Raw genomic sequence first — 23460 nt, 5'->3', positions numbered from 1 at the left:
TTAGTTGGAGAAAAGCACCAGGAAGTTTGACTCAAACAGAAAGGTGCTCCCTCACACCCAAGATGCAGGTTTCTTCTATTACTTTAATAAAAATCAACATACATTATCTCTGTATAGATAATTACACCTTTATAATAGGATATCTAAGGCCAAAAACTGTTAGAACATATGTTTTGCAAGCTCAGAAATTACAAAAAAAAAAGTCAAAGCAGAAAGTTAATGCTAGAATGAGTTGACTTCAGGGATGTCTGACCAGAGCCGGATACAACATGTGCATATGTAACTGATCTTTCTGGGGGTCTCCGTACTGAACAAGAATGAGTAACAACTCAGTCGGGACCCGCTTAAATTTGCTGCACACTGTAGCACTTGCATGGTTACCTAAACTTGCTGATAACAGGATCCTGTGGCACTGCTGACCAAGTGATTAACTTTAATCCAAGTTGCCAACAGAAACGCTACCAGGAATCATCCATGGAAAACAAGAAAAACATTTCTTCAATCACAGACAAGCAAGCAACAGAGTTTTCTGTAAAACCTGCTACAGCAAACATTCATCAAGCAATACTGCACTGCCACTCTCAACTGCTCCACTTGCTTTTAAGAAATCAAAACATGAGCTTAAATATATGAACCAGCAGTGGAGTTAACAGCTGGCAAGTGTGACACCACATAGACATTACGTCAGCAGAAAAGCAGTCTTTTCCTCCCAGCTGAAGAGCCACCAGGGGAAAACAGGAGCTGCATGAAACCAGTCTCAGTGAACCCTTCCAGCCAGGAGCTCCTGTGTTCAGTCGCAGGCAAGTGCTGGCCCTGCCAGGCTATGTCACATCTAGCATGGAGGCATGCCTGTATTTCAGAGGTTAAGCAAAGCAGAAGAGAAGGAAACAAGCTAAATGCAGAAGAATTCATTTGCAACTACAATGAGGAAGCCCATGGCTTTGCCAAAGTAGCTCTGCACAAACCACAGCAGACATCAGTTCAAAAAGCTCCGATTTCCATCTCAACAACAGGTGTCATTTCTCTGAGCACAGATGTCTCACTGGGTCAAGCCCAGCAGCCACAAAAGCCTTACAGTCAACTTCAGCCTCCTCCCTCTAATCCGTAATCCACCAAGGAAAACACGAACCTTGCAGCAACTCCTAGAGTTCCATCTCTTTCAGCTCAGAAGCTACTACAGAGAGATTTTGAAAGACCTGCCCAGTGGGCCAGATAAGACAAGCAGTTGGGTTCCACAACTTGCTTCATCTCCTAGAAACCAGCAGCTCACACACTTGCAAGGGCCTGGGAGATTCATATTTCTTAACACTATATGGTCTACCATAAGAGCTGAACAAAAACGCTGATGCTGAACTAGGAGTGGCAAAAAGAATCACACCCTTCAAAAGGTGAAAAAATGCAACATAATACCTAAAAGTGCTGAAAAAGTATGGGGTGTTTTTCTTTTTTGTTTGTTTGGTTGGTTTGGTTTTGCTTGTTTTTTTCCTCCCCAATAGGAAACTGAGGCTGAAGCAAGGTTTACCTTTGTCCCACAGGGAGCTGTGCCTGGAGCAATAAATGCTCTGTGTCCCTATAGAGCTATTATTCAGTCCCTTTAATTCTCCCACTTTACCCCACAAGAAAGTGCTTCTCAAAATACCAGGCTTTACGTTCATATATAAGACTTAAACTAAACAAGGTACTTTCAGAGCTTGTCTAACAAGGGCCCTGATAGAGATACTTTTCCAAAGCACAAATAATTTGACAACTGCCCCTCATCTGCACTTCTTTGTTATGAAGGAATTTCCATGTTTGTAGAACAGTGATAGCAATAACTAAGCAGAGGAAAAAATACATAGAAAGACACTTAATAATCATGTATTCCTGTTTAGTGCTGTACCTTTGAATCGAACTAGATACTTTCAAGTCCACTTCCCCTTCTAAAGAGCAAAAGAAGCCTGCAGAGCTTTGTTTCATGCGGTAAGGGATTTTCAGCCTTCTTTTTATTATTCCCTCTGCCCAAAGAGAGGAAGAAAATTTAAGCATACACAGCCGCATTATTTTCCTAGGAGTATTTTAAAAAGCCAATTGTATGATGTTATCAGTGGACAAAATAGAAACCAGATGCCAGTCGCACCTACTTTCTTTGAAACCAATGTTATAGCTACTCGCACTAGGAGCCTAATGGTCTGAGATAAAAATGAAACCAGACATCAGAGCCAGAAACCCACACCCAACATTACAGGTTGCTTCAGTTGCACAGAATAGAGTAAACTGACCCAATGTAATCAGAAGCAAAGACTTTTCATTCACCTGTTATGATATACTGCTGAATTTGGTCTGTCTAAACCAGCATTTCCTGGCCAGCTTGGTAGGAATTAAATAGGTGTGTAGTTACCTTCTGAGAGAGTTCAGGAATCTCAAAGATAGACCAGATTCGAGCAAAATAGTGTTTCCAGTTCTAAAAACAAGGCTCTTTTTTTGCCAAAGGGAATCCTCTGACACATACCCAGGTGCAGAGCTCCCCTCTCTGACAAAGGAAGCCTTGCACATCAGCGCAAAACAATCCAGAGCCCTAATCGGCTGAGCTGGTAACTGCACACAAAATGCATGCCATTCAAGATGAAACTCAACAAAAAAATTTATCTCAACTAAATAAGCCTGCACACAGGTTCCCTGATAGCAGCTAGATATAAACTTGCAAACATGTCCTGGAATTGTAAGGACTAGACAGGCAGTAAAGTTAGCTGTTGTTGTGAGCTTGCTTTACTACATTCTTTCCACTGCTTTTGAAGTTATTTTTCATAGACAACCCAGAAATATATGGGTGTATATTCTGACCACTAAAACATGAGCAAGCCATGTCTGTCTGTCCACTTGGATTCAAAACAAGTCTCATTTTTCAGGATTTGAGCTACTATCTCACGTCAGCTTCCATTCACCTGGATTAGACACACCACATCCAAAAACCCACAGGTGTCTGTAATGATACATATACCCTGGCACCTACAGAAAAGCAAGCTGGGCATTCAGGATTACCAGAGTTAATGCCTTCAAAAAAAAAAAAAACAAACAAGCTACTTCATGTTTTCCCATTCAAAAAGTCCCGGTACCTGTGCCTAGCTGCACACTAGAGACATATGCACCTCAGTTCTAACACATGTTCTCCCATCAGCTTGCCATGAAACATTTTAGCAACTAAACTCTTATTTCAGTCATACTTGAAGTCTCATTACAGATAAATAACACAGAAATTACACCCCACTGTGGAGCCCTCATGTTAAGAAATCCCAGCAGGCACTGTTGGAATGAAAATAAATTTACTCCAGGACTATGTCCAGGTAATTCTCTCTGCTATGGACCTTAGCCACAAAATGAAAACAGAGCCAACACCAGTGAATGAGAAAATTGGCCAGTGCCATAATTGTGCAGTGAAAATCACCAAAGTGGCTACTTCAGTGCTATAAACCAAAAACCCCTCAACAGACAATAGCAAGCACACACCAAGACCTTGTTAAAAGCTCCAACACTGGCTATGCTTTAAGTAACATATAGTAAACAATAATACAGATGTTACAGGAAGAACAAACATGCACGAATCTGAGATGTGGTCAAAACAGTTTATTCAGACGTATTATGTAGTGATTGCTCTCGTTGACTCTCGGGTCTCGCACTGGTAGAATTCAGGAACAGTCTGTGGGCAGTCCCCTCCTGAGCCTTGATAAACTGCATGAACAGTCTGACAAGGGGCAAGTCCAAGGAGCCTGGACCAATTTAAAGTCACAAAATATATGCTTTTACAAAGCCAAAGTCACACTGTGACAGCAAAACATGCATCCACTTCTGCGCAGGTCTGGCACAAAAGAAGCAATTCACATGCTCCTTGGGGGAGAGTAGAAATCCAGAAGCATGCCACCAAATCTCAATGCAAAGTCTAATTATACCCCTGGCTTTCAGTTCATGTACAAACCCACTTACAAAGATTGTTTTCATCCTGGGATTGCATGCACTAGATAAAGCTAGGGGATTATTCAGGGACATGTGAACCCCCAACCTTACAGTGTATGGTATCAACTTGAAAATTTAGTTACATTCAAGAGCTCAAATCATAATTTGGCATTTAAATCTGCTGTATTTGCTTTGGTAGTTTTCTTATTACTGTTGTGAATAGCATCTGTGCTCCTTCATAATTAAGAGCAGCATAATGCCAACTAAGTGCTTCTAATTTGCCAGGCTGCTTTTCCATGCAAGCGAAAAAAATGCAACCAGACATTAGCAAGCAAAAGGCAGAACACCAGAGGCTGCTGGTGCTCACAGTCTTCAGTTTCTGACTTGAGCAAAGACTTGAAATGGTTCACAAGCTCCTTCACTGTTCAGCTGTGAAGTACCTTCAGTAATTCCAACTCAAATTACACTTCATGTCTCATACATTTCCAGTGCAGCAGCAAGAACAGACAAACTAGCTGGTTGAGCATACAAAGTCTCAATGCACACCCTTTCCTTTCCACCAAACAGACTACAAAGCAAGAAGTGACTGATACCAAGCTCAAAAAAAACATGTACATGAAAGCATATATATTTTTCCCATATTTTTGATGAAAATTGCTTAAATCAAGGGATTTCTTTGCACTGAAACATGAGTCCATCCGTCTATGGTACAAGACCACAAGTGTGGCCTAGCCTCCAGTTTTGAAACTGGGTAAACAGAGTTTTTATGTTACAAGAAACCCACAGGACACAGAGGTAGCATTTACAATAATGTGAGCTGCCAGCAGATGTCCTGAGCTCCACAGAGGTCTCCATGGTACTGTCCAGTGTCTAACACTGGTCCATCCACTGGAGCAATTCCCACATCTCTAAATATAAAAAAATGAACAGGTTCAACTTCCCAGTTTTGGGGCTGCTCTTTCCTTCCAGGTAGCAATGCCAGCCCCCCAAGTACTACATTCTCCATGCAAGTTCTCCCATGAGGCAATGTCTCTTCTTACTCTTTGCTCCTTGAATCACTTTGATAATCAACTCCCTTTTATGAGAACCCTTTCTATACTTTTTCATTCCTTTTTGTTCACCTCTTCTCTCTTTCCCCTTATGTATTATTTTTTTTTTTACTGTCAGAAAAAAGTTGTCACCTCCAGTTGTCAAGGTTTCACTGCAGCTGCATTCAATGAAGGATTTTGAATTATCCAAGATGCTCTTGGTTGCTGTGGACAGCATACCAAACCAAGACGTTGGTGTGGGGGGGTTTATTGGTTTTTTTTGTTGTTGTTGTTTGTTTGTTTTTGTTTGTTTGTTAAAAAAAAAAAGGCTCAAAGCAGGATGCTATAAATTCAGAACCACCCCCCCCTCCCCCAATAATTCACATGCACTACCTAATACAACTCATATTTTGATACAGCAGGGAGGGTTTTTTTTCCTTAATCTAGGAATGGAAAGCAGCTACTGCTGTGTGTTTATCTTCTGGCAAACGTTCACTCCCTTCGGTATCAAGCATGCTGCTTTTTAACTTCCCTGATAACAAGGACACTGTTTACAGCAAACATTTGCACAGAAGAATTTAGCTTGCATCTGAGGTCAGACTCTGGTAGATGTTCATTAGCACAACTGAAAACAGCTGAAGGGATGTACAGCAGGTAACTCCAGCTTTATTTTTCTCTGGTATGAAGCAAGCAATAAATAGCTGTATAGATTCTTAGACACAGTTTCAAGCTGTATCCTATGGAAGTGAGTTTTACCCCTAGGAAAACCACACAAAATGATTGCTCAAACACTTCCACAGCTTCATTTGTTTTACCAAGGAAACAGATCTTCCAAGAAATGAAAGAAACCTGGCACCAGTCTAATTAGCACAGCTGCTTTGGGAAAACTCAGCTCTCGTGGCCTTGCACAGCAGCCTGACAAGCAGCTCCTGTCCTGAGATGGTCCCTGCCAGCATCAACCAATCTATGACTGTTCTTGGATGGAGATACAGCTTAACAAGTAAAGCAAATGCTGCATGCTCAAGGAAAACAAAATAAGGGATCTTTTCCCTACCCCCTATCAGGAGGCAGATGTTTAGCTGCTTCCTCCTAAACAAAGCCTCAGTGCATGTAGCAGTTATTTGGGAAGGCAAATGCCATAACCATGAACATCCTCCCTTCCTCCTACTTTCCTTTAGCTTTCATTGCTGACCACATCATACAGTATGGGATACCCCTTTGGTTGATTCAAGACACATTATGGCTGTTTCCCCTCCCAATTTCTCACCCACTCCTGCCTGCTCCCTGACCGAGTGAAAAAAAGAAATCTTTGACACTGTGCAAGCACTGTTCAGCAACAGCCAAAATGCTGTTGTCCTATAAACACTGCATTAGTCACGAGTCCAAAACACAGCACCATGCAGGCTGCTGCAAAAAAAATTAACTCCATCCCATTCAGACCCAGTCCAGCAAGACAGGTGTCATTACCCCCCTTTCATATCCTTTACGCCTTTTTATTTTTTTTTTTAAATAAAGACAGTCTAATCTCGCCATTGCTTTTGTATTTCACACCTGAGCTTTCCAAATGAATACTTGTAGCACAGGCTCAGATAAAGTTACAACCCAGAAAAAAACAAAACAAAACCCAAATTATTATCTTCAGCACTGAAAGATCACTGCAGTTGCAAAAGAGATTCCCATGCATGTCAGTGCTATGCTGCACCCCTTTGCCAATTAGCCGGCTCCTAAAGAATTAACACTGAAATATGTACTGGCAATAGCCAGCTTCCTCACTTGGTGGAGATCTGTTAACTTCAAATGGATGAGTGTTTAGGTCAGTGTCAGTCCCCCATTGCCCTGAGCAGCCCCTCCTGGGATCTCCACCCAAAGGCCAGGATGTCCACTCTAACTAGGGCAGATAGTCCTGGCCTGAATGACAGCAAAGGCTTGTGCCTGTCTCCAGCACATCTCCTGGGCAAACCTCTTGGGCCCACACTGTCTGTGTCTCCAGCCCTGTCTCTGACCCCATCTCCTACTGCTCACAGCTTGACATAGTTCATCCCCTCACCCTGTCTGAGGAAACAGACCCTGTTTTAGCAGGTAGTAACCTGCCATGTTCAAATACTGCAGGACCACAGCCTGGGGGTGAGGACACTACCTTGCTGGGCCCCCCCCAGCTTTCCCCCTGCTCACACTACTCACTGACCCAAGTTTTTCAACCTCAGTACACTTCAGTTAGAGTTTCTTCAGTTTAAGCTTCAGTTTTGTATACAGGAATTGCCTCAGAAGTGTGTCATTTAGGGATGGTCTATTTGCCAAAAGCAGTCATGCTTGGACTAAAGCATCACTTCAATCTGATAAATCCTGGTCCCTGCTGCCTCCATCTCCACACATGTTGTTCAGAGGCTGACAGGGCCAAAAGCTCAAGGTTGCTTCTGAACACACCCTTCCTAGGAAGCGCTTTAGCTCCTGACAGGAGCTCAGATGAGGCCACATTAGCTCACCTTTACAGGACCATCTTACTTGCCATGAACTGCTGAACTCCCCAGCTCAGTGATCAATCTTGCCTGACAGCCACCCTGGTGCAACAAGCCAATTAAATCCCCAGGGCAGTGCTCCTTCTGGCTAGGGTCAGCTGTCAGGCAACCTGCCAGCCTAGCAGGGATTTGCCTTAATATCTTCCTATCCCGCTAAGGTAATGGTTGTGAAACGAGAGGGACTGTGCCAGGGATGGCTCCAACAGATTCCGTGCAAAGCTTGTCAAAGTACATCTGACAGCTCACAACAAAAAGAAAGAATTTAAATCAATAGAGTGAAATAGAGCCCACTTCAACAAGATTCCTTCAGCCACCCCCAAATGTTAATGTAATAGCTCTTTAACTATAAACCTGACTATACACCCCTCCTTTTCTAGCAGATCTAAGTCTCCTCTGCATTACATACTGAATCTAAGCAAAATCAAATTCTGCTAGAGTAACAGTAGCCACAAAATTATCCTTCTCCAGTAAACAGTATTTATGTTCAATACATGCATCGCAGTCCCAAGAGCAGCTTTGTCTATGGATGGACATGCATTTCTGTAACCCTCCTGCCTTTAACAAATGTGTAAAGGCATGCACACTGGAAACAAGGCCACTGCACAGTGCTCACCCCTGGGAAGAGGACAAAAGAACAAACAGCACATGATAAATGTTACATCACCTAACACATTGCTGGGATGGTGCTGGGATACTGCAGCAGCCAGCACAGCCCAGGAATGCTTGAAACAAGCAGTTCCGCTGTTTTGCTTTTCATTTCCTTCCCACACTGCAGAAAAGACATGAGGATCTCCAGGACCTGAATGTATCCCTGCAGCAAAATGTGATGACATTAGGTACTTGGCTGGCCAAGCAATTACAAGGATCCCCCAAAAGCAAAATTGTATCTTCAGCCACTGCATTCAGTCACTCAGCATGCTTGACACCAAATGTTCAACTAGGTAATTAGGACTCAATCTTTAACATGACGATGAAAACAATGCCCCCTCCCCTGCCAAGATAACAAGCCTCCTCAGCCAAACCTGCCTGAACTCTCAATTACAGTTTGGAAGTGCCGTGGGCGCAGATTTAGATACCACTCTTCGGGCTCTGAAGCGATGGCTTACCTTATTTCACCATTAAGTGTCTACATTTACAAACAAATCCAGTGCAGAGCTTTGCAGCCTCCTGTCTTAAGCCTTTCACTTTAGTAAAACAGATAAATCAAAGGGTATTTGCGCCTTGGTTTAATAAAGCTGGATTACAAAGCAACTAACAATGTTGCTGTTGGCAGACTCATCATACTTAAGAGTGGAGGAAGCAAGTCTATTTTTGTAGAATACAGCAACATATTACTGATAGACTTGAGTGAGGACTGAAGATAAAAAGAGGATTGCAGCTTAAGGGAAACTGCCACTCCAGCTGGAACACAGCCTAGTATTTCTGTGATGCTCCATTGCAAAAACACAGCTCTGTCTCAAACATGTTAAACTTGCATTGATGATCTCGTGCCTACTTGAAAACACCAGGAGCCGAGATCTCCTTTTTTAACATATTCCAAGAATAAATGAAGCTTGCAAAACAAGATTATTTCAAGCCAAGGGTTGGTACCACTTGTGCCTGTAGAAATGGAATTTTTAGGTCTCTAGTGTTAGCCATCCTTCCAGAGAGCTGCTTCCACAGGGCAAGACATAGCACACCGCAATGGCACCTCAGAAGCCAAGGCCCCTCCAGGTTCATCACACCTGCCATCTCACCTCTACCCTCATTTTCTACTACCTAGCAAGTCATTGGCATCCTCCTCTTATCTTCCTTGGTAGCTTAGACTCAACCTAGAAGAGCCTACTCTATAAACTACTTGCACTCTCCAGAGATCATGAAGCTTCCTACGCCGTTGACTCCACCAAAGCTAAGAGACAGAAGAGATTGCCAGCAGAAGATGGACTTTCAGTCTGGAAAGGAGGGCTTTTAGGCTCAGAGCTATTCAACATGATCATCTCTGTCAGCAGGTCACATCTCCAGAGCCTGTCTCTCTGCTCTGAGGCAGAAACAGAGCCCATTCTGGGCAGCTGTCTGCTCACATACCATCACAGCCTGGTGGCAGGCAGCCACCAACAAGGCCCAAATTCCTCATGTGGATCAGTCTGGGCTTGTTCTTACCTTGTTTGCTTCACACACTTGCCATTGTCTTTGTTTTCCTTCACCAAGTCTCTGCAATTTTAGCCAGTCTCTTCAATGCTTTTGGTAAACTGTGTCAACATGTCTGCTGTGAGGAAGAGCAAGTCATCACTTATGCCAACATGCTTATTTTGAATTAAGAACCTGCCAATGAAGCAGTGCCACAAGTCACTTCAGAAAGTGCTTAATATGTTTTCTTCTGCACTGAGTTAAGTCTAAGCTGGTACAGAAAAGTAATTCCCACCTAGAATGATGCTTACCTTCTGGGTCCCAAATCCTTCACCCAAACTACCTCCAGTATTCCTTCACTATCTACTTGAGTAGATTCTCCCAGACAGGCTTCTTTTGCTTCCCTTATCCTCTGCCTTCCTTGGAAATCCAATTACACTTTTCTTGGTAAATCCCAGGAATAGCAAATGAAAGTCAAAACAAATCTGTAGGAGAAACCACTTGGATTTATTTCTAATCCTCTATTTTATTCTTAGCCTCTTGGAGAACATGCTCAACAGACTGATGGATGTTTCACTAGACGCACACCACTTGAGCCAAATAGCTCAGCTTATCCAGTTGGCAGCAGGGTCTCCCACCTCACAGGTGTCCAAGACTGAAACATCTATGCCTCATTACTGCATGATTTCTGGATAGCGTAGCCTTCCATCTGCTTAGGATGCCTCCTGCAAGGAAGGCTCTTACAGAGCCACTGGCTGAGAGGACCCCCCTTAGAGACAGCCTACAGTTTTTCAGACAGTCTGTAATAACACACAAGCATCATAGTCCTTATGGCCACGAACGTACAGCTCTAAGTGAAGCGTGTTGCTAGATTCTGGTCCTATTTAAACTGCCTCTGTAGGCAAGAGTATAAACATTTCAAGTCTCTTCTACTTCAGCATGTTTAAGCTTTCTACTTCAACTACTATACACTGACAGTTGTTAAGAATGATGGAAATCATGCACAAATGCAGAACAGCATTTCAGCTGGGAGTTCAAGAAACAGCACACATGAAGAGCAAGAATCAAAGGCAGAGAGCCCAGCAAGAGGGACATAGGTGGTTGCATTTTGTCACTTCACATAGTCACTAAGAACTAAAACTGGTGGAAGACGACACAGCAGACAAGAGCCTCGGCTCCCCCAGAATGTCACTGACTTAGACACATCTGCACAATTAAAGTGAGCTATTTACCTCTTGTCCTAAGAAAAGGATGGATAATTAAGAAGAAAAGGAGTTTACCACGACCTTACAAACCAGAGCGCCCCAGAAGAGAACAGTACCAGGGACTAGGATGAGCAGTGCATCTCACTGTGTCCCAGCCACACAGCCAGTCACCTTTGCTCCTAAGACATCAAACCTATCAACTGTGAGTCCAGGTTACATGGCAATTATTTGGCAGAGTTGTTACACCAAAAGCAGTTATTTGTGCTTAGCATGCCAAAGCAGACTAAGGAGTTTGATATAATTGTCATATCCCTGTGCTCTGAGTGAAAAGAGGAGTTAAACTCAGCCTGTCCTCCTATAGGAAACTACATGAAGACTGGCAGTTCAAGCACATTCACAGGAAAAAAGAAAAATCCACCTTAAATCCCAGGAACTGAATTAATTGACAGAGGCTACAATCAATCCAGCTAAGCTACTGCCTGTGCTGAAGTGCAACAAACTCCATTGGTTACGATCAGTGCTGAGTACAGGATGGTCAGGCAGTGCTAAATGAAGCTTCTTTTCATCATTTTTAGAAGTCATGTACTAGGGAGTAGAGTGTTCAGTGAGACTATCCGCAGGCTAAAGGACCATGCCAACTGTATACCAGAGAAAGAAGGTAAGCAACTGTAGTGCGGTGGCATTTTTTTTTTTCCCAGTTATTCCCTGAAACCGTAAGATAAAAGAATGAAATTAGCATCTGCTTTTCATGTCTAAAAGAAGATGAAAAGTCTCTTTTTCCCTCTGGCTTGGGCATAGTACTACTCAGAGCTCACTCCCCCCACCTCCTTTATTACCCATTAGTGCATGTAAAAGAAAAAAAATGCTCAGCTCAGCCGTCATTATAAATAACAATTCAAGCCCATAAAAGATAAAGAAGAGGATTTATGCTTGCCTGGGCACAGAGGTTAAGTGATATAATACGGATCCCTACTCAAAACACATCTGATACAGGGCTTAAAATAATTCTTAGTACCGAACTCCAAATCCAAGCTGTGTCATGTTGTCAAAATCCTCCCAAGCCAGTTGGCCTTTGGTAGAAGTCAGCCTCTAGGTTTAGCACAGGAACAAAAAGTTGACCCAGTAAGGATTTTCAGATCCACTGGGCTGCAGAAGTACCTTCGTCTAACTTGGCCCCACTGTGGTTAAAACAAGATCTGGTCAAACATCAGAAGCATGTTTGAATCCCCAAGGAACACTGAGCAGGAAGATGAAGGCAGGGCAGACAGGGTTAGTCAGCACCCTCACCCACGTCCCTTTGCTTTACAACACACATTCTGACCTCAAACTCAGCATATGTACATCGAGATAAGAATATCCAGACCTCATCATAGCTGGCTTCTTCCTTCAACACACAGCACTGCCTCTGCTCACGAAGCTCAGATTTCTGTTATGAGAAAACATAAGTAAAGTTCCTAAAGACAACAAACTCACAACAGACCATGAGGGTCCATGAACCTGTGGCCACAAGCAAACAACCCATAAGGATATTCTTTTTTTAAAGGACAAAATCAAATAACTACATCCCAACAGGGAAAGCTGATAGTTTAGTACTGTTAGTGCTGCTGAACAATGAAAACTTCAGCCTTCACTGTTCATCTGATGATTCTGATTTAAAATCCACTTAAATGTCTATGATTCTAGTGACACCACTGAGCAGAACGTATGAGGTTGGGTCAACAAGTGCAACTTCTGTTTAAATAAAGTGCTCATATCACAGAATCACAGAACGTCAGGGATTGGAAGGGACCTCAAAAGGTCATCTAGTCCAATCCCCCTCCCGGAGCAGGAACACCCAGATGAGGTTACACAGGAAGGTGTCCAGGCGGGTTTGAATGTCTCCAGAGGAGGAGACTCCACAACCCCCCGGGCAGCCTGTTCCAGGCTCTATTACCCTCACTGAAAAAAAGTTTCTTCTCAAATATAAGTGGAACCTCTTGTGTTCCAGTTTGAACCCATTGCCCCTTGTCCTACCATTGGTTGGCACCAAGAAGAGCCTGGCTCCATCCTCCTGACACTCACCCTTTATATATCTGTAAACGTTAATGAGGTCACCCCTCAGTCTTCTCCAAGCTCCAGAGCCCCAGCTCCCTCAGCCTTTCTTCATAAGGGAGGTGCTCCACTCCCTTCAGCATCTTTGTTGCCCTGCACTGGACCCTCTCCATCAGTCCCCTGGAACTGAGAGGCCCAGAACTGGACACAATATTCCAGATGTGGTCTCACCAGGGCAGAGTAGAGGGGGAGGAGAACCTCTCTTGACCTACTAAGCCCCCCCCTTTCTAACACACCCCAGGATGCCGTTGGCCTTCTTGGCCACAAGGGCCCAGTGCTGGCTCATGGTCATCCTGCTGTTCCCCAGGACCCCCAGGTCCCTTTCCCCTATGCTGTTCTCTAATAGGTCATTCCCCAACTTACACAGGAACCTGGGGTTGTTCTTGCCCAGATGACAAACTCTACGCTTGCCCTTGTTATATTTCATTAAATTTTTCCCCACCCATTTAACCAAACAGTTTGTTCAAGCCAATTAATTGATACAGCTGTTATCACACTAAGATACATCAAATTAACATTAAAACAATACTAGCTGGCTGTTATTTGGGATGTAGTGCAATGGAGCAGCTTCTCTTGTTGAATTTCTGCTGCTCATCGCAGTTACGGGCACGTATCACTAATTGCAGAAAGGCTTGCTCAGAGCTTCCTGAACCATACCAGTGACATGGTCCTGCTTCAGAAAGTCTTGTTTCAAATCCATGGTCCAGTACCTGGTCCAACCCAAAAGTACAGTAACTGCACACTGGGCAATCCAAATAAAGAGCAGCTATTTTTGCTAACAAATCCTATACATCAGCTCATCAATTCTGCTTATGTCTTATTTTTGTAAATCACATGTCTAGATACATAGCTTAAGGATAACACTTTCCATTAAAGATCTATTTTGAGCTCATCCTTCTCATTCTAAAGTAAAGAAAATATTTCCAGAAGACTAATTAAGCTTCATTAACCTCAAAATCTGAACTGCTTCAGTTCACTATCTTTCTGCAGGCAGATCATCAACAGAGTTACCATCAAGATTTTTATTTTCTGCCAGCCTGAAAAAGCCCTACTCAGTTAAACTAGGTTGTCAGTGTTTTCCTAGAAGGTTTAAACTAATTATTTTTGAAGGCAATGGGAAATAAACAACAAAACTACCATATTTTAGTGTCAAATACATGCACATCCCACTTCAAAACCAACTCACCTCCAGGGCGCAAATCCCAGTGAATGTAGCAAGACCTAGTTTTCAAATTCACTCCATCAGCAGCTTCTGTTCTGAGCTCCTAGAACAGAAACACTTTGGGGGCAAAATAGGTACCTAAGCTCTCTTTTAGTATTTCAATGATTTCTGAATAACACTTGCAGACTCATCAGCTGGGTGCCATGTGAATTGCAAATGACTGGAGGAGGGTGAGAGTGGGAGCAACATAAAGCCTAGCTAACTGTTTCAAAACTGTGCAGCTTCAATTCACACAGAAGACTTATAAATAATTTGTTTCATTCAACTGCACCTATTTTTTTATATTTGGGAATGGAAAGGAGAAGGTATCACAACTGTTAGAGAGACCTTTAACCCAAAAACAAAGGGGGCTCTTCAGATGCCCAAAACAAAGTTATTTTCTGTATTGTATATCAACAAAAAGCAGCTGTTACAGTAGAAGCAAGGCCAGGTTGTTCTGTCTGGCTGAACCTCCCATAGAACGAGCAGGATATATGGATATTCCCTAGCTGCCAAATGATCTCTGGACCAAATCAAGCCCCCTGTGCTTCCTGGAGAAACAACCATGCAGTAAAGGATCTCAAATCACAAAGTACCATAGAAAGCTTGGAAGTGCAGCCTCCTCACTGCAAAGATGCAGATAGACAAATCCGTTGTGAGCATCACAGAACACACACCAGGAACTAAAAACACACAGAGCCTGGGACCTGACTTTGAAACTCTTCTTCACCCCCCTGCAGGACAATAACTATGTGCAAACATGGATGTAGAAGAGTCATTCCAGACCACAGTGAAACATCTATCTTGGCAACAATGAGGGAGGACTTGCAGAAGCAAAATACAGGTCTAAAGACAGGTTTAAGACACCCACAAGAACCAAGAGCCACTCCCGTCTGTCTGCTGTTAAACTCCACATGGAGCCTTACTTTCCCTGATTATTTCAATGTGAAGCAACCACACTCAGTTTCCAAGGGTTAGATGTTTAAGCTATGCCAACACATCATACTGAACCATCAGCATCTTCCTTAAAGGATATTGTAGGAACTTTTACATACCAAGAAAGCTATCAAGAGAAACAGGCAACCTTGCAACTGTGGAAATACAACTGCATCACTTACATATGGAAGACAACATCTAAGAATAATTTCACAAGGTCAGAAAGGTGCAATTCTACAGTTGCATACTGAAATAAATTACAAGAAACTGTGACTTGCAATTCAGAGAAGCACACACAAAAAAAACCCAGCTTAATAGGTTTACTCTTTAACAAATATTTGCAAACTACATGTGAAGTTGATTGAAATAACCTGTATAAGTGAATTTTAGAACGCTCAATGCTTGTATTGGAGGCAGGGGGTTGAATCACGATGAACAGCAGGATGCAAGCATCAAAATGAGCACAAGCATAAAAAGCCACCAGCTGTTTATTTCTTGCTTCTCTCATCTTTATTTTTATTTCCATGACATAAGATTGAGATCATTCTGTAAACAGAAGATTAAGACTACTAGCAAGGAGCAGCACAGGCTGGAGTCTTGTTTAAGGACAGCAGACCAGAACAGTCAAGCCCCTGCATCCATACTCATCCCTGCAGGCATTACTTTCCATAGCATGGTATTTACTGCAACAAACATTTTGTGTGAGGGATGCTATTTAAACAAAGTCTTCAGTTTCTAGAGGAAACAGACAAATGATTATTTGAAAAAAGCTATTTACCACCTTCTTCCCACCAGTTTCATCTCTGTGTGAAAACCCCCTTTTTCATGAACTTGAGCCCACTACTAAGGACTTCTTGACAAGGCAGCTGAATGGATCGTCTCATGTTCAACAGCTGCTATTTTCTGCCACTCCTACACAAACTGACATAATCACAGCACAGAAAAGTCATTAGAGAATCTACAACTGTCCCACCACTGGCAGAACATTCAGTCCACAAGAGATAACTACAGAAGGCACAATCATTTCTCAGATGTAAGTACATCAAACTACAGATGGAAGGCGCTCCCGCAAGCTCGAAGTGCTCTTTGCCTTAAAGATGTTGGTTTAAAGTCACTCACGGTAATCAGCCTTAATTAACTGTAGTCAATACAGACTCCAGTGAGCAAAACGAGCCTTCTTAGCAGCAAAATATACAAAAGCAGTTACGTCCCCAGCTATGTTTTGAGCTCAGCATCCTACAAGGCTCAGTTCATATATTCCGCAAAACTCATATAAGAGATGCTGGCTTAGCAAAGTGCAGAGACTGCTCCATGCCAATAACAACAGACAAACTGTGCATGTGTGTCTTGGGCAGAACCTCAGAGTCCAAGAAACATGAGTCTCAAACAAAAAAAGTTAAGAGGAGAGTGTAAAATTACTTCAAACCTTGCTATCTCATATCCAACAGGAGACAAAAATCAGGGTACAGGGAAGATGCAAACACAGAATAACGGACTTAATAAAGATAAGAGGCAGGGAAATAGTGACCAAGGATGCCTTGCTATAGTCTGCCCTGCTCCAAATTAGTCAACAGCTGTATGCAGCTGCCAGGACAACGAGCATGGGACTTGCATGCCATTATCTGCCTAGCGCCTGAGCTGTGAATAAGGAATTATAAAAATAGTGATACAACTACATGAAGGCTTAGAAAGAATTATCTTAGTTGCATGTTAGCAGAAAAGTGATGTAGCTGTCTGGCTAAGTTTCAGCAAAGCCATTGCCCTTGCTGTGCAGCATGTCAAAGCAATTCCATGTGTTTGTGATGTGTTCTTTGTCCTCTTCACAGCCAGCTTCACTCTTTGTTTATAGCAGTGAACCAAAGCCCACGTGCAAATTTAACTCAGGATAAAATGGTTTAGTCATACTTAATTTCGTCATGTTCAGTTTCATTGGAAATACAGAGAGGAAACTGAGTTTTGTCCAGTCGCTTCAGTTTTGCTAAATTTGGAAATATATGGCAAGAGTAGCATTCGTTCATTAGCACAAGCACAAAACTGGAGATCTTTTTTTGGTACAACTTTAACTTGCACAAGATATGCCACAGAAATACAGAAGGATTAAAATAATGTTAATTCCAGGAACTACGCTGTTCAGAAAGCCTTTCCCAGACAACTTCAACCATCATATAGCACTTACTGCAAAAGGTCTTGCCAAGTAGGTGCCTCTCCTCTTTGCAACTCCTTTCATCAGCCATGGATCTCTGGGGCTGCAATTTCCTCTGCAATCACCAGGGCAGCAAGGTCAAGTACAGGATAACATGTAGACACAACCTCCCCTTTTCAGATGTCCCTATGACACAGTGACCACAAAACATGCAAACCCTGTGACAAACCAGAGGTTCTGTTTTTCCTGTTTTCTGTAATACCTACCTTTTAGTGTTGTACTGAAACAGATACCCTGTCCTCTAAAGAACCTTGCTGGTCTTGCATTGCCACTGCTGGACTGCTGATGTTCTTTCTTCTCCCAGGTATGGGGAGGCACAGAACTGCAGCATGGGACCATATTAACATTCCAGCAAACAGGAGATGACAGTACATAACCACATAAGCTGAAATAAGTGAGCATCACACCTGGCTCCACATCTGCACTAAGTGTCACCCTGCCAAAGAGATGCTGAGAAAGAAAGCACACAGGAAAACACAGGTGATCCCATCACCAGAAACAGTAAAATAGGGCAGATGTGCAGAGTATGTCAAGAGCAGGGGAGTAACATGGTAAGTTATGAGTAAACATCCTAGAACAAAAACAAACCACCACAAAAACCTTCTTGACATCTTAAACCAAGGTTAGGGTTAGCAATGCTGCAATTATTATGTTTCAAAATTTCCATCTGCAAGCAACCGGATGCTACCCTGCTCACCACATTCAGGTATTGCTAGCTTTTAATCCACATAATCTCCGCACGTAACTGTTTCTGGTGCTACAAAGCTACAAGTATTTGCCACAGTAAAGGGTTTAAGACCTTTTCTTTTGCCCCTTTAGGGTCATCACCTATTTAAGAAATTAATTCATACAGAGGTGAGTCTCTAGAGGTGATTTGTTCTTTCAGAGTAAATTTAATTTTCAGAAGTGCCCTGGCAAAGCTGTCATGTATGCTGTCGGAAAGAAAGGGTTACTCAGAGTCACTACTCCTGCATGCACAGGTCAGACTCTAACATGTAACTGAACCTATGTTCTTTCAGCAACAGGATTACTAACCAGTCCTTTTTTAACCAGCATACCGTAAGCACCTTGAAGCATACATCAGTTCCAAAATACTCCTATTAGAAGTCCTTCAACCTGTTTATTAGAATGCCTGATTTATTTCTGCACTGGCATTTTTTTTTCCATTTTGCAAGCGTGATGAGGATCGTTAGACACCTCACCACAACCAGCCAGAGTAATTTCCAGGATATTGACTGGATGATGAAGTATTATTACTACAGTGGACCTTAAACACAGGAAAATTAGAACACTGAATAGCTGTGAAAGACCACTGTCATTAAAGGGCTTAGCAATCCTGTGTGAAGAACATCTATAACACTTTTAAAATATGCTTACATTCCATAAATCACTGCCCCACAATAATACATGCACATTATATTCATAAGAGTATAATTACATGGCAATTACCACACAACAGTAATTAAGGGGAAACTCAGTGTGCCATCCAACACAGCTTCTTTCATATGGAATAAGTACACACAGAAAATATAATTAAGCAACAGAAGGTGAGTTGTTTCCTGATGATAATTACATTGCTGGCTGTATTTTCTAGTAGGTCACTTCAAAAACAGAGGACTAGTTCAGGGGAAACTGAACTACTTCAGGATTTTCATGTCCACATGAATCCACTGCAGCATTTGTAGCAGCAGGGGCCCAGGTGGTCACAAACCTACTGATCTCATTTGTTAAAAGCGTTAATTGCAAGAAGTAGGTTTTTGCCTCTTGGCATACTTTCAGGCAGCTGCCTAATTTCTGTAATAGACTAACACAGAATTCAGCCAAAAGCAGGACTTGTTCCACATTTCTGAAGAAAGCACTCAACTCCAGATAGGTGAAGAATAAAGGGATTTTTTTCAACTTAAGTAAAAGCTTGCAGAGATGAGCTATGCAGCTTGCTAGATCTTCATCAAATAAATTGGCCTGAGAAGTAAATCACAGACAAAGCGAACAGCTACCAACAACATATGCAACCCACCAGCAGTTAGAGGAGAGGGCATAAGGCTCATGGCCACTCAGCAGCTACTGGAGCCAAAGGTGGGATTTACACAGACACAGAGCTCAAGCTGGCAGGGTCTGTGAGCTGGGGACATACAACTGGCCTGTAAACCACAGCTGAGCTCTCCCACACTGGCACCAGAGACACTAAAGAATTTAAGGACTTGATTTAGGACACGTCATTTAAATCCCTCAGACTCCAAGCAGCAGCCGAGAGGTGTGGAAGACAGTGATGAACCCCATCTCCCAGGTCATTTCTGTTACAGAGGCGTTTCAACCTCTTTGGAAAAGCTGCAGCAACTGGTGAACTTCCAAGCTGAGCTGCTGTTTTTACGTGTTCCTGGAAAAAGCTATATTTTCCACAAACTAGGTCAACTAGTGGAATCTTCATATATTCATTGTTCACTCCCTCCAAGGATATAGCTTCTAGTATCCTCCTTAAGAAAGCTACAGCAAAGCACAGATATATGAACCTGGATTTACCCTTCCCCAGGCTGTCTGAGGTAATAAGATATCAAACACTAATTGTTTTCAAGCACTGTTATCTCCTAATAAGTCACAGGTGGGACAAAACATTATTCCATCCTATATTTTGTGCCCATTCATGCCATTTTTTTTTTAAATAAAAAAAGGTTAATCACAAAGCCTGCAAATCCCTGCCTTTCTCAGAATCACCTTTTCACTATTTGGTTTTTGAGACCTCATAGGCAAGTAAATCTAAGTCTCAGCTGCAATGCAATGGATTGCATAAAATTCCAAATGCTCCAGCATAAAATTTACCTCCTTGCTACTGTTGCTTCTAGAAGAGGCAGCACTTCACTCTGTCCTATTATCAGGACCACTGCAAAGAGAACACAGTTTGGAGGTCTGCATCCCTGGTCTTGGTCCACCTATCCATAAGGCCTCATCCATCACTCTTCATTTATTTTTTTAAATTCAGCCAAGCCTGCTAATATTCATTATCACCCCCATGCTCTACCCAGCTTACTCTTTTTTGCTTTTCATGGAACCATAGAAATCAAAGCCACAAGAAACATGAAGAACATCCAATCCACATCCATCTGATCCACAGACTCCTGAAATCTACTTAAGCAAGCTGATTTATTCACCATTTCTCATTTCGTACCTTTTTGCTAGCAAGAATACTCTATTGTCTTAAGAAAAAATTAACTAATGCCATTTATTTCAGGCCTTTGCAACTTGAAGAGTCACTTTGAATTCTCATCTGACCTCTGAAAGTTTTTATGTGCCAGTTAGGCCAAAAAGACATCTGTTGCATGCTAAATAAACAGAAAAAAAAGGAGTGAAAGAGGAGGTCATAGTACAGATTTCAGCACCAAACACGTCATACACAGCCTTTTCTGCAAAAGAGCCTAGATAAAAACAGAAATCTGATTATGTAGATTATTCTCTCATGTCACTCTTTGATACCCTTATGCATTTGAAGGCTTCTAACGTGCCTTTCAGAGAGCAGGGCTTTCATGAGTCCCTCAAGGGAGAGCTAGGATGGAAAAAAAAGTGGATCTATTCTATCATCCAGAAAGCCACCACAACCACAGCAGGAAGCTGAGGGAGCCTGGCATTCTGCCAGAAGACAAAGCAGAAGGAAAGCTGTTCTGCTTTTAAGCCAGCCACACTGAAATTAAGCCTGCAATTTCAGTATGTTGCAAGCCACACTTACAGCTGAGTTGCTATAATCTTAGAGACCTACTATACATGGGCTCCGTGAATCAAGAAGAGAGGAGTATGAGTGGGCTCATTGTCTCTACTGCCCGCCCAAAGTGAGAACTCACGATAAAGAGCAAGTTTGTCTTAAAATAGAATTGATCGTCAAAAAAGGAAAAACATAAATCTACAGCAAGACTAAGCAACAGTATTGACTCATTTTGGTCCTGTTTATGTTCTCCTCACTGTTCTCCAGCCAGTAGCTTCACAGGTCTGGAGTCAAGCTCCCAGGACCAGCTCTTACATCCTTCTGGTGACTCACCAGCAGGTCATTATTAGACTGGGGGGCAGCTGAACAGCCAGGACCTTTCCTCCAAAGTGATGTGACACTTAGCACCTTCACAAACACTGCGTAGTTGAAGAGCCCAGTACTTTTGTCTTCTAAACACCAACCTTCTCCACTCCTCAGTAAAAATGAACAAACTCTAACATTGAGATTCAACACTTCCCTGTTAACAGCTTAGGAATACCTGGCTGGCAGCACCAAATAATTCAGAGGCATGCAAAAATCTGAAAATTCTTCAAAGAAAGTTCTGTGTTTTTTTCTAGTGAGTCACTGGTCTGCTACCATTGCCAAAGGAAAAAAAGGGTAAGCAAAGTGCTGCGGTTACCCAGTGCTACCAAAACAGTTGTGGGTTTGGTAACCAAGGGTAGATCCAGCTGGACTGGGGGGGCTGCGCTCACAGCTGCCCTGCAGCACAGCAAAAAAATGGTCCTGTCCCTCTGACCACCCTCTTGGAAAAACCACTCAACCCCAAACCCATTACCAGCCTTGCAGATCTCAGATAAAAGCCATGTCTCTGTGGTAAGATGCTGGCTGGGGCACAGGACCCCACATTAAGTATCTACTTCAACTACTGTGGAAAAGCTGAGCAAGCCACTTATGTGCTCCACCTTCTTCAAGTTCAAAAAGAGGGGGAATACTCCCTTAGTGAAAGATAAGGGCCATTAGCAATCGCAGGGGACTGACTGCATATATAGCAGCAGCACTTCTGACAAAATGGAATTGCAGAGTAGCTATTGCATTACCCTGGAAGGTATAAACAAGGTTTTCCCCTGATGGCGTTTACTTTTTGTACAAATTTTCAACTCCCTCCAAGCCTTCGAAGCTGCAGTAAAGTCACTTGCAGCAGTTCAAAGTGACCTTTGAGATGGACCACTTTTACTCAGTGCATTTAGGAGCTGGCTGCATTTTATTTACCTCCAGTTGCCTAAAACCTGTGGAATTCAACTTCAGTGTGTTAGACTTGGCTAAAAGCCACACTGTTCTCTATTGGACACAAGAGTGCTATAGAAATTAAATGTCATCCTATTGTCTCTGGGTTTCTGCTAATCTCTTATTTAAAAAAAAAAAATATTTGCCAGCTAGTTTCTTACTGTGAAAGACCATAACAGTCTGCACTAAGGATTAAAACAAGTATTGCCAGTGACAGCTTAGAGCACAGAGTTACACAACTAAAATTAGAATATAGTGAAATCTGAGTATCATGCCTACAACATTGTCACATGCCCATTTATTGTTCTTTGTTTCCTGCATTACACTGAAATTCTAGGGCATCCACCTGTTTTATAGTCCCTTGTTTGTTCAAGGCTCACATTCCAACTGCAATTTCGCACTGATTTCACTCACTTCCTTCTTGTACCCCTTACCTTTTTCCTTTGATTGTTATTCCAGAAAGAAAAAGGAGTGTAATCCTTGCCTTTTCACTGAGTGTGTTCAGTCTTTAAACTCCTTGGTCCTCCCCTCTATTCAGCCCTTGCTCTGCAGAGCTCACCCACACAGAGATTCAAGCATCAGTCTCTTTGCTTCTGCTTTCTCATCTTCCCACGCTGCGGGCTGCTATTGCATTTAGCCGGCTAACTCCACCTCTCCTCACTCTCTTTCCTCTTTAGACTCACTTCAAGGCCAACTTCCCTTCCTTGCTGCTGGGCTGACACAGCTGGGAGTGCAGAAAAGCAGGGGGAGGGTAGCAAAGCAGGGAGCTTTTATTCAGCAATGCTTCCTTAACCAAGCAGCTGCTTTGAAGCCCCAAGGTCCAATTTCAACTGCTGAAGTTGCTTGTAATAAAAAACAGCTAAATATAACACCTCTTTCAAATGGCAGTTTGGAGATAGTGGACTCTGGCATTAAAGCTCTTCATCTGGAACGCAATCAGAAGCTGTAAATACACAAGCCATGACAGCTCCTACGTAACAGCTAACAAGCACTTGCTAGGACATGTATTAGCAAGAGAAATCCAAGCTACAGACCTCAGCCCATGGGGACTTGCCCCGCTGTTCCCTGCTGTACTCCAAGCCACACGCAAGATGCTCCTGCTGGGGCCTGTCACCCCACAAGAGGCTTTGCTGGCAGGTGGTACCACAGGGCTGCAGCGGGAAGAAGCTGTCAGACAGCACTGACAGCATTGCTCCCAAAATCCTGCTTAACATTCTGCAGTGCACCCTCCTGAAGGTGAACATGGTGCGATTGCAGCTTCAATTCTCC

At 42.7% G+C, this 23460-nt stretch overlaps 1 protein-coding gene across 4 annotated transcripts in view; it reads right to left on the bottom strand.

Annotated features, from left to right (window-relative positions):
* The window catches only part of TRPM8 (transient receptor potential cation channel subfamily M member 8), an 83362-nt gene extending 60368 nt beyond the window's left edge, over positions 1-22994 (bottom strand). For 2 of the 4 annotated variants that reach the window (XR_010473753.1, XM_065069201.1), the window contains exons 1-2: positions 22626-22994; positions 17187-17268 (exon numbers count right to left, since the gene is read on the bottom strand). Coding sequence is in view for 1 of the 4 variants with exons in the window: in XM_065069201.1 (XP_064925273.1) it covers positions 17187-17237 (51 nt within the window). In the remaining 3 variants the exon portion in view is untranslated. Of the gene's footprint in view, positions 1-17186; positions 18368-22625 lie in introns of those variants that run through there. The other 2 variants (XR_010473754.1, XM_065069202.1) reach the window with 2 other exon arrangements.
* Between the last annotated feature and the right edge of the window lie 466 nt (positions 22995-23460).

Source organism: Columba livia, chromosome 7 (genome assembly GCF_036013475.1).
Source record: "Columba livia isolate bColLiv1 breed racing homer chromosome 7, bColLiv1.pat.W.v2, whole genome shotgun sequence".
Taxonomy (NCBI): Eukaryota; Metazoa; Chordata; class Aves; order Columbiformes; family Columbidae; genus Columba; species Columba livia.
This window is presented reverse-complemented; position numbering and strand designations above follow the sequence as displayed.